The 14,728-nt window shown below is 47.1% G+C and overlaps 1 protein-coding gene across 1 annotated transcript; it reads right to left on the reverse strand.

Moving 5' to 3' along the window:
* Window positions 1–1,334: 1,334 nt before the first annotated feature.
* CENPM (centromere protein M) lies at window positions 1,335–8,043 on the reverse strand. The gene is made up of 6 exons (XM_074901387.1): window positions 7,987–8,043; window positions 7,663–7,742; window positions 4,482–4,580; window positions 3,369–3,448; window positions 2,243–2,334; window positions 1,335–1,506 (listed from the first exon to the last, which is right to left on the reverse strand). Exons 1-6 carry the CDS (start codon window positions 8,041–8,043, stop codon window positions 1,381–1,383), a joined length of 534 nt encoding a protein of 177 aa, XP_074757488.1. The 3' UTR covers window positions 1,335–1,380.
* Between the last annotated feature and the right edge of the window lie 6,685 nt (window positions 8,044–14,728).

A 14,728-nucleotide genomic window follows, 5' to 3' on the forward strand; every position in this document is an offset into this window, starting at 1 on the left:
GCTAGGATTTTTGTGTCCTCTGAGCAAGGATACAGGCTTTGTGCCTTGCTGAGCTGTCTTTGCAAGGACTGCCAACACTCACAGCTGATTAAGCCTGCAGTGCTGCTTTCTGCTTTTTCCTGCTCACAGACAGATGTCATATACAAGCTAAGCAAAACAGCACACACAGCTAGAGCACTGCACCTAGGAACTTTAAAGCAGACTATTAGGGATTAAATAAATTAAACTAGAGGAGATCTTAACACATTCTCTCTAGGCTTCATTTCTACCTGTCATGCAATTCTGGGTAAGAAACATCCCAGCATTTCAAGAGACACTGTATTCTGGAAAGTGGCTCAACTCGGTACACAGGAAGGCTTGTATTTGGAAAGCTTTTGCCACCACCACCTGGCTGAAACCGTGACTGCAGCCCACTAACTAGAAGCTCAAACCTTGCTGCTAGGGCAAACTGGGGCAAGCATCCGTAGGTTTTAGAGCCTGTGCCGCATACCTAAACAAAGAGCATACAACTAATTATTAAACATTATATATTTTATTAACTTAAAATTCCAAAACATGCTACTGACTTGCAGTAAGAATAAAGGCACGAACTACTGCTGACAGGAACCTGGTAGCTAAGAAATTATACACAGCATGTATCCAACTTTGCAAGAGATAACATGAGTTTTCTGTATGTTGCTTTAGTCCAGTCTGGGAACCCTTTTCTTTTAAGATCTGAAAGAAAGCTAAAGTACTAGATTATCTTCTTTAGTTCCTTCCTCCCCAGTTAGGTATCAGGCACAGAAATATAGAGTCCTTCACTGGGAAGATGTTCGCACATCTGGATCATAAACTGCCAATTGCAGTCTATCTAGAAGCTGCAGGACAGCCTTCCTTCCCCATTATTCTCTTGGTGGGGAGACAAAACCTGGCAGCAAGGTTTCACATTAGTCCAAATTGCTGTATTTCAACTGAAAGGAAGCAGGAGCCTGCTACCTCTTCTCTAGTACTCTGGGGACACCGAAACTAAAATGCTCAACCGCGACATGCAGCATTTGGGGTAGTGGTCTGTTCTTCTGATATTCTCTCAGTAGAACACATAGCTCCTGGCTGTTAGCAAAGTGGGTGAAAAACTTGGTCATGAAATGGGAGTCAGATGTAATAATGGATAGGAAACCCCAATTGAAACTGCTCTCCCCCCAGCAGTTTTTCGCCCCCTAAACATTACCCACTGAACAGGAATCATGCTTTTATTGATATTAGCAACTAGAAACAGTTCTGGATGAGTGGTCATGACAAGTCGGGAAAAAAAGCTTCCCAGTGTGATTCCAACTGTGACAGCTCGAATACCTGAAGTGAAAAAAAACCTGATGAAAGTGGTTGAATTCTCACAATGTGAACCTAGTAATTAGCAGAGCTGCTCATCAGTGAGCCAAAGTACAAGGCAGAAACTCCTGGTATGAGCCCAGCACAGATCTCTAACATCCGGAGAAGTCGCTGAGCAGTGGCAACTCGTATTCCCTCCAACTGGAAACAAAATGGAGAAATTATTTAATTGATAGAAGAAAAAACAGTGCTAAGCTGTGATAAAAGAAAGAACTGGAGCAAGCATTAAGTATGGTTTAGAATGGCTAGCTACAGAAAATGTCAGAGGCCCCGTTTACTCCCCTAATGTTAGGGAAGGTACAGTGTTGTCAGCTGAAAACCCTGAAGAGGTTGCCAAAGGCACAGGTACTACCTGCTGGTAGGGAAACAGTCTCTGAGGGTGAAATGAGGAGTACACGGAAAAGTGAAATGTGCTACCATTGAATGCCAAACTCTCCCTCCAGCTTTTTAGACCAAGCAGGTAATTGGAAAGAGTGACATATCAGATGGCAAAACATTTTGTGAAGCAACAAAGCCTGGCTAGCAGGAAGCATTACGTGGGCAAGAGTCACATGGCAAACAACAGCTCAGGGGCTCCCAGGAAAAGAAAATGCCTCAAAGAACAAGACTCTGCATATCAGAGAAGTCTTTTTTAATTTAGACTTGGCTTCCTGAGGCTTTGAAGCAGCACAGGAAGGAGCAGATAATCTAGGAGACTCATTTCAAGGACAGCCAGACTCCTGTACTTCAACTGTTCTTGTAGGAGGAGTCTGGTCCCTGACACTTATGCAAGCTAGTAGCGTATATACACATATTTATTGCTAATGTAATGATGTTCCTAAGGATCAGAAAGCAGTGGAATTCACAAATCCCTTCAGACACCAAATAAGCACCTTACCTCCAGCTCACAGAATAGCACAGGACTGGAATAGACTTCTCGCAGTTTCCAGATGGCACTCATCTCTACGCTGCAGTATTTCATCCTGCCAACTACAGAAGAAGTTTTCCCATATTTAACATTCAGTGAAGAAAAGTACCAGGAAATTCCACATCAACAAAATGATCCAGAGCTAATTTTGAGAGCACCATAGAAGGTAAGGCAACAGTGAGCAGTACAAACAGAATGGTACAAGCTTTGCAGTAGAATTAGCACAGAAGTCTTCCATTACACTGACAGCAGGAATAGTATTGCCACATTACTGAGTACTGTAATTTTACCATTTTGGATAAGGGCTCAGTACACTATCAGTGCAGGCAGAATCTTCCACTCACTAATCAGAAGCCCTCCTTGCTCATGTGGTACCACAGAGCGGTCATGTCTCTGATGACTAAGTCAGGAGAGCCATAGCACAAGACAAAGCTAAGACTCCTTCTCACCCCATTATTAGGCCCCCATACCCCCAAATTCCAGGGACACGGCACCTGTGTTCCAACACTAAGCAGTACTGTCTGGCCCCTCCAGTTCCTCAGAGCTGAAGTAGGGAGGGTATGCAGGAAAGAACCCTCTCTGCCTGAGGTACGGGTAGGGAAAGAAAAAGATTAGAGGCACAACATGGCCAGACAGTACACGCAGGGATACCAGTCTTGTATTAAAACTATACTTAATAGTTCAGTAGCTCATCCATTTAGATTCACTTTATTACCACAGTATCATCTGCTTCTCAGTGCTCATTAAAATTATCATTGAGACAGATCTGCAAGAGCAAACAGAACACACTACTGCAGTGCCACAGGAAAAAAATAAAAATCAATAATACAAATCATATTCAGGGATTAGGGACAGAGAAGAGCAGTCTGACTGGCAAAAACCAAAAGGAGAGAACAAATGAACATGAGAGAAGAGAACCATGTTTTATCTAAGAAAACAGTAACAAAAGGCAGTTAGATCAGATGTAATTTTAACAAAGCTTTTGACAAAGCTGCTAGTTTATTTTGTTTCAAGTTAAGTCACTGCCCTGTTTTAAGAAAAGCAACAGTGAGTTGTGCTGCTTGGAGAGGAGGAAGAGGCCAGATGCCATACATACCTCCAGTGACAAGAAAGCATACTTTTCCCAGGAAGAAACTGGCATCCACATAAGCTAGGGAAGCTTCAACATTCCTCAAGCTGTCAGAAAAGCACAGACAATCTAGTTGGACAGGAAGGCAAAACCAGTGCAGCATAAGGACAAAGGGAATAACTTTCAGAAGCACAATTAGAAAACCAATGATGTTAGCATCTGCTGATCTGTGAGCTGGCAGAGTTATGCTCACTAAAAGTGTGGCATCAGAGACCTCTGTAATACCCACAGCCGTTTAATAATCCATAACATATCCTTTCTACTCTATCCAACTAAACAGTTAGACTTAGTTTGGATGGTGTGCTCCACAATTTGCAGACACTAAGCATCCAAATTCATTAACATCCCACAAGACTTGAACACTACTTTGGCTCTTTCAGAAGAGCTAGCCCACACATTCCTGCAGTACCATCTGTGCTCTAAGTATGCGGCTGGGCCTGTAATTTTTGGCAAAATGAGAGCCCAGGATCATCAGTCACAAGTAAGTAATAAAATGCCAACTTTGGTGCCTTAGCAAGTCTTTACTTACAGCCTGGGGACACAAATAATCATTTCTACAAAGATAAGCACAAGAGGAGAGAAAAGGGATCAATCCCTGCAGACTTTTTTCTTTTGCTTAGACATATCTGTAGTGCTGATCCCACGTGTCCAGCAGTACCAGTGAATTGGGGACACACACAGCGCAAATGGCTGTTTATTAGGTAGCACTGCCCAGTGTGCATCAGCCATCTGCATATTACAGAACTTGAGAGCACCACCATCACTTCCACCTAATTTTACAGACACTGTCTTTCTAAAGCTCAGTTCATATTATCCTATTCTGGATCCAGGAATAAATCCTGCCTTCTCTGCTATGGCAACTTAGTGCACAACAGGCATGTTAATAGACAGAGCAGTTCAGTCCCAATCCGTGGCTGGAAGCCAGAAAACCACTGTCTATATTACTGAGCTGTTCCACCACAGCAAGCCTTGGGTTAAAAATCCACTATTCAGAAATTTTGACATAGTAAAATGTAGATTTAGCCATCAATCCAAGAAAGAATACCAGTTTTCCCTTTCATATTTTTGTCCTTTTTTTACCTGTATTTGCTCTTGATGTCAATCATAAATGCGATCAGGTCTATCCTGGGCCGAAGGTGATCCCTCTCTGAAGGTAAGGGGAGGGATGTTGCAAGGTGACTGAAAGATAATACATTCCCCAGTTTAACCAAATAGCTTGGCAAGGGTATCCACTTAACCAAAAGCACATAACCATTGCAGTTCACCATGTAGCAAGTTACCAGGAAGCCCACTAACTACTAAATACAGAGGCACTGAAAAGACACCATGATTCTTTAAGTGGCATTCTCATATCTTAGGCCTGCTCATAGTTGCTGACAGCCACAATGATACTTGCTAGACAAAGTTTGTTTATAATGGGAAGCTTATTAGAGCATAACAAGACTCACAGAAACATTTTTCTCCACACAGATCTGCATGGCAGTCATTTTATTTAATTTTTAAGACGACTCCTTTTCAACAAAGTGAACCCAAATGCTTTACTGGCATATTTTGCTGCCAGTCATGGCAGCAAAAGTTAAAGCGTGCCAGTGCTTTCCTGCCACATTCCAGAGATACTGCTCATACACTCACACAGCAGAGGCTACTTTCTTATGCGTCCATGTTACAGAAAGGTGTGTTGTAACCAGAAATTTATCGCTGGTATAGCTATTTAGATGAAGTGCTAACTCAGAAAGAGCTTCTATTATGCCAGTACCCTCGTTTTTATCCCTTTCACTGTATCAGGAGTTACTAGGTTAAGTTTAGGTGTCCTTCTACACAATACCACCACTGCTGATACAGCTGTTGGAAGAAGAACCAGAGGGTGAGGATGATCTGTGTCTTCTCACACAAAAAAGTTTCAGTACTGCATATCTGGACTTCCCACAGGGAAGAATATTATCAGCAACATACTTCTGGAAGATCACCTTAAAGACAAATTGGACAAACAAAAAATCCCAGAATTTCAGTCTCTCTCACAATCCATTTCCTCTCTGGAAGCCAAGAGAAACACCGATTTTCGTCTCCTTGTGCAACATTACTTCTAGCGATTAAATCTTAAGGACTTAAGTTTTCCCCAGCAGCCACAGACCACAGTACACATTTCTATAAATCATATATAGTTTGTAGCTTTGCCTGCTAGTCTCCAAATAAAAGTCTTTTGTTTCCTATAAATAAGGACAGTATGATTTAACAAACACATTCTGAAACCAAAGAAAGAAAAGAAAGAAAAAGAAAAAAAAAGAAAACCAAGAACCATACGAGCAAAGTGTGCTTGAAAGATACATAGCAACACAAACAAGCTTATAAGTTTAAGGTGAAATTTAGGGAAAAGCTGTGGTGAAAGGAGAGTATCAGATCTTATTGTATGGGGGGGGAGGAACAAGCCAAAAAAGCCTTCATGATTTGGAATTCTACTATATTTAAGCCAACATCACTAGATGGTGTCAGCAGCCTCCAGACATGTGATGCAGAAGCCTTTTTTCTTTGTGGTAAGAAACACAAAAACCCAAGCCCTGCAATTCTCCCACCAGTTATATCTGGCAGGTAGACTTGCCAGACAATTTGCAGACATTGCTCTGTAATGTGTATAATCTCAAAGACACACAGTGGGGAAAAAGCCTGTCACGGATTTCTGCTTCATCATGGACTTCTGATTCCCTGGTGATACTAACACAGGGACTTATTTTGCTCTGTACTATGAGCATAAGTTTCCATGCCTTTGGGTAGTTAAGCAGCTGTAGTACCAGTAGCCATCTATTCATAGTACTCCACAGCTCAGCAGAGGCTGCAGGACTTGCATAGAAAATTGGGTAACTAATTTACTATTAGTTAGAACAAACATGACAGACACCATGTCGCTCTAACTGGCTAGTAGAATTAGCTCTGGTTTGCCTTTACTGTATAGCCTTAGATTACAGCAGCAAAATAACAAACACCTTCTGAAGAGCCGACTAAACTCACTTGGTCTTGGCAAAAGAGCTGTCAAGGACATTATATTGTAAAAAGTTAATCAAGCTTTTAAGATGGGACTTGTCATGCAGCTAAAGTTAAAATTCCAAATGCATCTTAATAGCTTGAGGAAAAGCACATGCATGGATACAAAGCAGGAAATTACTATGAAGAGCACCAAAAGTAATGGACATCTTTCAGGAAAACTTGTTTGGTTTTAAGTATTTGCAAGCATTGTACTTGTCGCATTTTGTCCCAGGATGTTTAATTCCCATATTGCCTGTCTCCCAGAAGGAAAATAATCTGTGCTCCTCTCATACTGTTGCAATTTAGTAATCAAACATCTGTGCAACATACAAAGGGTAAAGGCATGTGCACAGTGCACATAGAATCACAGGTTGCTAAAATGGTGTGAGTTGGAAGGGACTTAAAGATCATCTAGTTCCAACCCCCCTGCCATGGGCAGGGACACCTTCCACTAGACCAGGTTGATCAAAGCCCCATCCAACCTGGCCTTGAACACTTCCAAGCCAAGGGCATCCACAACCTCTCTGGGCAACCTGTTCCAGCATCTCACCACACTCCCAGTGAAGAATTTCTTCCTTAAATCTATCCTCTGTCAGTTTCAAACCGTTACCCTTGTCCTATCACTATATTCTCTGATAGAGCCCCTCCCCATCTTTCCTGTAGCCCCCTTTAAGTATTGGAAGGCCACTATGAGGTCTCCCCAGAGCCTTCCCTTCTCCAGGCTGAACAACCCCAACTCTCTCAGCCTGTCCTCACAGGGGAGGTGCTCCAGCCCCCTGATCATCTCATGGCCTCCTCCAGACCCACTCACAGGTCCATGACCTTACACTGGGTACCCCAGAGCTGGACACAGTACTGCAAGTGGGGTCTCATGAGAGCAGAGCAGAGGGGGAATGATTAACGTGAAGATTACTTCCATCCCCCATTTCTAATCATGCTCGAACTGCTTGCCCTGAAGACAGAGCGGGATGCCATGTGGCAGTAGTGCACTGCAGCGTCCACCACAGCAAGTTCCGTCTCTGAAAAGAGCGTCCTGCAGTTCTAGTTACCGCCACTTGGGTAGAAGCTGCATTTACAAGCAGTTTCGGTGAGTCTATTTCTGAAGCGGAAGCTTTTCGTGAATTCGCATTACAGCCGCTGCTTTGGCTCCATCTATTGGAGAAGGTGACAGAGGGCCCTTGTACGGTCCCACTACGGACCTGCGGCCGGGGCCGAAGGAGGCGCGTCCCCCCCCACCACTCACATGTTGATCCTGAAGCTCTTCTTCTCTCGGAGTATCGCCTCCGCCAGCTGCTGCTGGAGGCCTTCGTCCGAACCCACCAGCTGCACGGACAGGAGGGAAAGGCAGGCTCAGAGGCCGCCCCGGGGGCGGCGCCCGACCAGGACCAGCCCCGCGGCTCGTCCCCCCGCCACCGCCACCGGCCCAGGGGCGCCCCGCGAACCGCCACAGGCCCCCATTTTCGTGTCGCAGCCGGGCGTCCTATCCCCGCGGGGGCCGGGGACGGCGCGGCCCGCGGCGGGGAAGGGGTAGAGGGGATGGGGTGCGGCGCGGCGCCGCCGGGTCTACCAGGAGGACGGCGGCGTTGAGCTCCGGGAGCTTGTTGAAAGGGCGCAGCACCGACATCCCCGCGGGAGACGGCGACGCCCGCCGGAATTCAAACCGCCGCCGCGCCCTGCGCCGCGCTGACGTAGCGCGCCGGGGGCGGGGGCGGGCCCGGAAGGGGGGGGGCTTCCTGCGCGTGCGCACTGGGCCCGCCGGCGGGCGGGGGAGGAGGCCCCTCCGGGTGTTGGGTCACGCGTGGGGGTGTCCCGGGCGCCGCGGGGGTGTCTGCGGGGCTCGGGTGCCCTCCAGGCGCTCAGGTACCACGCTCAGGCTCGGCTGAAGCCCCAACACCCGCGCTACCCATTGCGGATCGCAGTGAATCTCTGCAAAGCAACTGCATTCCCGCGGCATCCGGGCGTGTGGCGGGCCGGGCCCTGACGTGCCGGGCCGGAGGCGTTCATGGGCGGCACCACACGGGGCTCCATGGTGTCAGAGACGTGTGCGAGGGGTAGGATGCTGGCCTCGCCGTGGCCGTCCAGGGCTATCCTGGGGTGGGAAGCCCAAAGCTCCCAAGAAGCAAACTCGTTCCCAGGGCCAGGCCGTGCCCTTGGTCCTTGCGATGAGCCGGTGTCTATTAGTTTGCTTCCGCCTGAACAGTACCAAAGGCTCCAGTAAAATTCCACTACCTCCTTACATCGTGGTGTATAATGTGAACAAATATGTGTCAACAAAGTTGTAGGAATACAACGGAAGATTGGCGAAGAGGATTGTAAACACACTCAAGTGACTTCCAGCTGGGGTGTTGAAAAACATAGCTCATACTAATTGTTGTTTAGCTTTGTGTGACGGGTAGAACCTCTGTATTTAGATAACATAGGTCTGTAATAGACTCAGAGGCACCTTATCAAATATCCTTGAGATTCCTGCTCTGCAGGGAAAGATCAAAGTACAGTGGAAAACTACGCCTGCGAAAATCTCTGATATAGACAGGTGAAAGCAGCAGGTTTGAGATCTTTCCTCTTTCTGGCTAGCAAGGACCAAGCTAAGCTCCACAGTGCCTGTGTCCCTGCTTGCATGCCTCTGCCCGGGTGCTGCTGCAGAGATCCCCTGGGTCAAAAGGTAATGAGAATAAATTTACTCTTTGCATTTCACCTGTAGTTTTGTGGTTGTTCCTGTGTCCTACCTATGTCACCTCACACAAAAGTTAATAATACACTGTCATACTATAAAGTCTGCTGGATGCAATAGGGAATTTTCCAAACAGTGTACAGCAGCAGCACCTGCCTTTGCACACTGAATTTGTTCTGTGCAAGATTTTGCAACAGCTCCCACACCCCTGACCTCCGTTCTACCCCTTTCTGGGCACCTTCCCCCTTGTCCCTCTGGATGACCAGCCTCTGCCCAGCTCAGCACTCCCCTGCCTGTGATACAGACAGGAAAGAGCCCATGCAGAAGCACTCTGCAGTTATGGATGTAGGCTGAGCTTTTCACACTCCCAAGGTCAGAGTGGGAGGATGGCATGCAGTGATGTAAATTGCTCAGAGGTCCAATGTCCCTCGGTGGCCTATGGTCCACTTGCTGCATCTCTTGCTCTTTGCCTCGTCCTCGGGTTGTTACTGATTTTGCTATCAACTGAAATTAAGTTATGTTTGATTTTAATATGAGTACAGAATTAAGAGATATTTTAGTAGAAATTATTTGTTCACATTTATTGCACTTTATACCAGCAACTGAATGCTACTCTAAAATCCCTGTATAGCCCCATACCAAGGCCGAAGGGATTGGTCAAAATCATCTGGTAGGAATGTTTAGAACCTAGATAACAAACACAAGTTGATTTATAAACTGATTTATGATGCATACATAGAACTAGAAGAATGCACATAGCTGTCAAGGTCTAGGATTAATGGGAACCGAGGAAAACCAACTGTAACAGCTTGCGAGTACCTGCCAAGAAACCGTGAATTTAAGCAGAAGGTAATTCCGGCAGGGGGAGATCGCGACCACCGACTCATGGACCACCTACTTGTATTACACCCCAGACCCATTTCTAGACATTTCTAGCTTTCACTGCGCATAATCGAAAATAGGAGGAGAGTATGTTGATGATTTCCAAGAAATTATATGTTTATGCATGGATACTTAATGAATATGTATAAGTTCTATATAAGATGTATAATTTTGGTGCTTGGTGTGCGTTGTTGGTGAGACGACACCCCTGCGCACCTGGCCCTTAATAAAGAAGTGTCTGTTTATCTACATCACACTGGTGTCAATAAGTTCTTTATTCTGAGTTTTTGGTAACAGGGTCTGGTTCCAGCTTGGTGTGGAGGGGGGGTCCAGCACCCCCTCAGCTGTCTGCTGGGGCTGGGTCTCCCTGCCCCTTTAACCAGGGCACCTCCAATGGCAGGACACATGCCAGGGGGAGGAAGAAGGCCACAGGAGGATGAAGATGTGTCTGCCTCTCTGCCGTGAGCTGGAGAGGGGAGGTGGAGGGAAGAGAGGGATGGTTTAATGTAAGCTGACATCACATGGCTGCCATGGCTTTTTTGATCTTGACAAAGGCAGACGGTTCCACTCGTTGCCAGCATGAGACAAATTACAGGTGAAGCAGAAGAGATTACGGGATATTTCTGGTTGTTATTGTGTTCAGCAGGGGGAAGGGAGGATGAATCCAGGGCAGATGTGTCCTAAAGATGTGAGACAGGCTGATGTGATAAGTAATGAGAGGCAGCTCCTGGGTTGGGGGGCACAAAGCAATTTGGACAATGCTGCTTTTGGGCTGCTGAGGGTGTAGAAATACACTAAAAGCTGCAGCACCCACCTAAAAGGTGTTTCTTCTCTTTCATCCCCCTGCTACTCCCCATTGCCTACTCTCCAGCCCTGCAGAAGGACCTGGGTGGCTTCAGTGTCCAGTCAGGAATGTGCTCACTGTCCCCTGTGTCGTTGCAGGCTTCTGGTGACACTGGCACCTGTTGAGGCTCAATGTGTCCTGATGAGCTACCTCCAATCCCACAATTATTTTTACCTGTCCCCAGGAGGTTTCTTGGCCATACCTTGGCAGACTTCCTTCCACAGGGCTGACTCCCACCTTCCTGTGGGGATACAGAGATTCACCCCACTCCCTTTTCTGCATGCCCCACCTTCACTGCACCTTCTCACTGGGGGGACACCTCCCCCTTAGCCCCTTACTAATGAAGCACCCTTGGATGATTCAGAGTGGGGCATGGGTAGTGCTGATGGTCCCTGTCCAGGTTTTGGTACAGCCTATTTCCTCCTGGGATACAAAGCCATTGCACGACAGCTGGCACGGGAAGCTGTGCCAGGCAGATTCATTTTACTTTTCTTCCCCTTTGAAATGCAGACAGGGATGCTCCGTGGGGGGGTGCAAAGCCTGCAGAGCAAGTTCTGCATGGGGAACAGGAGGGAGAACAGGAGTCATTGTCCTGCACCCTCGTTGGCTATTTACCCACGGGCCAAGGGGTGTAAAACAGATCTAATGTCAAAAGGTAGCATTTAAAAACTGTTTTTTGTGGTCGAATATGGCATAAGGAGGTGGAGACTCAGGCTGGCAATGTGCCTGCAGCTCTTGTCTAGATCTGTAGCTCAGCAAGGAGAGGAAGGGAGAGGGATGAGACATGGTTGGTGTTGGAGGCTGAGGTGTATTTTACATATCACTGTTTGACAATGTCAGGCTGTTTCACCTCTCCGCCCAGTTTCCAGTTTGCAAAGTGGGAATAATGAGTCGATCTCTGCTTCTGAGCAGTGCAGTAGTGCTGAAACAGGGATGTCAGTGCACTGGCCATCAGTGCAGGGAGAAGAGGCAAGAGCAGGGCATGATATGGAAGGAGAGAGCTCCTGATTTTACTCTGTGGGCCATTGTACATTGCGCTAGTAGCATAAACCATTCCAAAAAATTAGTAGAAGTGTAATGTAGCCCCATGTGAAGATGCTCTGGTCCTGCCAGTGAAGGCAATTAGTGCCAATGAGACTTGGCCTGGCCATCACCAGTGCTCCCTGGGAACGGTGCAGTTGCTCCTGCAGTTGCTGCTACAAAAAATATCGTACAACATACATTGCCCTCAGATATCCTTGGACAATTTGCTATGTGCTTCATCCAGTGGGTTGGTGACTTAATCTTGAGATATTTTCCCTCTGATTTCTCTCTTGGTTCTCCCTGAGCAGCCAGAGGAGTGATGGAGACTGGCTTTGGAGATGGTCTTGGGAGCAGCACTGACCCCAGTGATGTCTCAGCATCCGCTGCCAGACCTGGCAGTGGTGGCTTCATCCCAGCCCCATTCAGCATGAGTTTTGTTAGATGTATCCTGGTCATGCATCGCTGGCTCCAGGCTGACCTCTTGCAGTGCTGACTGGGAAGCGCACTGAATACAAACTTGTGTGTATTTGATTCGCTTGTTCTCTCACTAACAGACAAAAATTATATCATTCACAGCAAGTGCAAATTATTAGGGAAACTAATGACATTTCCACGTATGTTGCTGGCAACTTCAGCTTCCTTTGGCAAAGAGTCTCTCCAGCTAGACCCAAAGTAAGTCAGCTCTTCCATTCTGCTCTTTAATTGAACTCACCATACTCATTTTCTTAGCTTTTTGATCAACTCAGCAAAGCTTCTCAAGTGAGTTTCCTTATTTGAAGCTGCAGTACCACCCAAAAGATAGGTTATTCTTCTTTCCCACTAGAGTATCTGACTGATGTTCTGCCATGCATCCAGAGTCCCTTGTGCATCCTGCAGTAACTGCCTCACCTCCAGCAGCTGAGCAGGGAAATATTTCTGTGACTCTTGCTGGAATTTTGTCCTCTACTGTGGACCTTGGGGGAGGCTAGTTTGATGAAGTCCGTCTTTTCCCATGCTTCTACCTAACTTGGGAGAGTAGTATTTGGGGGATTGGTATTGCCTTAAAGACAGGCAGAGACTTGTGTTTGATCACCTCAGAAGGTGCTGATAAAAGCCTAAAGGACACTAAAGAACAGCAAGTAAACTTGTTAGGAAAAACTGGAATAACAATCAGACTTGGGATTAAGCTGAGCTCACTATGTCATTCATGCTGTGATTTATGGGCATGTTACAAGCAGAAAGCATGTGCCTAAGGTTGCCCAACCATCTCATCTTTCTCCAGCCAGGTCTTTTGTCTCAGAAGGGTTTAATGATTTCTGCTCTGGCTGGGTGGCCCTCTCACATCAAACCTGACCCTGTACTTGCCTTCATTGTGCAGGTGAATTTGTGACTGCACAGAGATACGGTGGGAGTTGGAGGCTCAGTAGTGAGCAGGTATCCTAGTGTGAATGGCTCTGGGGGTCTTGTGTGTGCACAGCCGCTCAGGGGCTTCCTTCAAGCCAGGTGGAAGGGGCTGGAATCCCCTCAGTCACTGGGCAGAATGATATGCACGCACTTATGTCTGGAAGATACTGAGTGGCACATGGCAGCCTTATTTATAGCGAAAGCTGAACAGCAGCTGAAGCATTTCCACGTGGTTCGAGCTGTACGTGGCATGTCAGCTCCTGGAGCCATCTCAACACTGCAGCTCTTATTGGAAACCAAAGGATGTGACAGCACCTGAGAGCCCTGTCACAGGCAGAAAGCAGCTGCCACGGCATCAGAGGCCACCACAGGGCAGGGGATCTGTGAGTGTGTCCCAGCTCTGGCAGCACGAAGCCCAGTCCTCATTTCCTACCGCCTCCAAGGGTACTTCAAACTCAGCTGGGAGGGTTTTGCTTGAAGCAAGCAAGGCTGCCATGTCATGACTTGTACAAACCCAATGGTGCGGTGGTGGCTGCAGAAAGAGGTGATCCCTGCTCCTTGTGCTCTCCCAGTGTTTGTGTGGCGGGGAAGTGAGCCAAGGGAAAAAAATTACCCTGTGAGATAAAACTATTGTTGTTCTGAGGTTTTGGCTGCATGAGCAGCATGCTAGCATTAAGCCTGAGCTTAAATCAGCTTAAACCCAGGGAGAAGTTGCAGCCTGGTAGACACACACTGGCTCTAGTGTCCCCCTGGAGCAACCTGTGACAGAGAGCTGGGATGGTTGGCTGGGGATGAGGGGGATCTTATATGTTTCAGCATGATGTCCTCAAGAACACTTGGCCCAGCAGGCCCTAATGGGGTGGCTTGTGGCTCTGGCAGCAACTAGTCTCCTGGAGAAATGGTCTCCTGCCTTGTGCCAGCCACCACTGATGTCCCTCTCATTTTCTTTCACAGTGGGAATAGTGAAGCAGATTACCATGCTGATGGTCAAGGTGGGCATCATGGCTGAACTTCAGTGAGGTAAAATTAAGGTGCGATTGCAGGCTTCTCTCCAGAAGCACATGGCAATCATCTGGAGTGGACACCTTGCTGGAGCAAACCAAGCAAGAGCTAGCTAATCCTGATGGATCTGATCCTCTGTGCAGATATCCTGCTAGGTATGAGGGGATCACAAGTCTATACTCAATGCTTCTAAGCTATGACAAAATTATATCAAGCAGAATTGGGGCTTGGGAGGACAAAAGAAGAATGAGGAAAAGCACATGGAGCATGTCAGACAGCTCCCATGGCTCCCATCAGAGCCCTGTTTCTGCACTGATGGATGAAACCCCAGCACAGACCAGGCAACAGACCCCTTGGGTGCATTACCTTTGGAGCCAACAAATGCACATGGGCTCTGTCACCATCCACAGGTTGACTTGGGGAGGGAATGAAGCCATTTATGCCTGAAACGCAATCTACTGGGAAGCCAAACCTCACACCTCGTGGCTCCTGGGGCATAGGCAT

This window comes from Athene noctua, chromosome 3 (genome assembly GCF_965140245.1).
Source record: "Athene noctua chromosome 3, bAthNoc1.hap1.1, whole genome shotgun sequence".
In the NCBI taxonomy this organism is placed as follows: domain Eukaryota; kingdom Metazoa; phylum Chordata; class Aves; order Strigiformes; family Strigidae; genus Athene; species Athene noctua.

What these genes read in the sequence shown, in the direction of transcription:
- CENPM (XM_074901387.1), bottom strand. Translation starts at nt 8,043, where the DNA reads ATGTCGGTGCTGCGCCCTTTCAACAAGCTCCCGGAGCTCAACGCCGCC. An exon ending in GACATCAAGAGCAAATACAG is followed by an intron (nt 3,449 to 4,481) that starts GTAAAAAAAGGA and finishes CTTTTCTGACAG; the next exon opens with CTTGAGGAATGTTGAAGCTT. An exon ending in ATGCTTTCTTGTCACTGGAG is followed by an intron (nt 2,335 to 3,368) that starts GTATGTATGGCA and finishes CTTCTTCTGTAG; the next exon opens with TTGGCAGGATGAAATACTGC.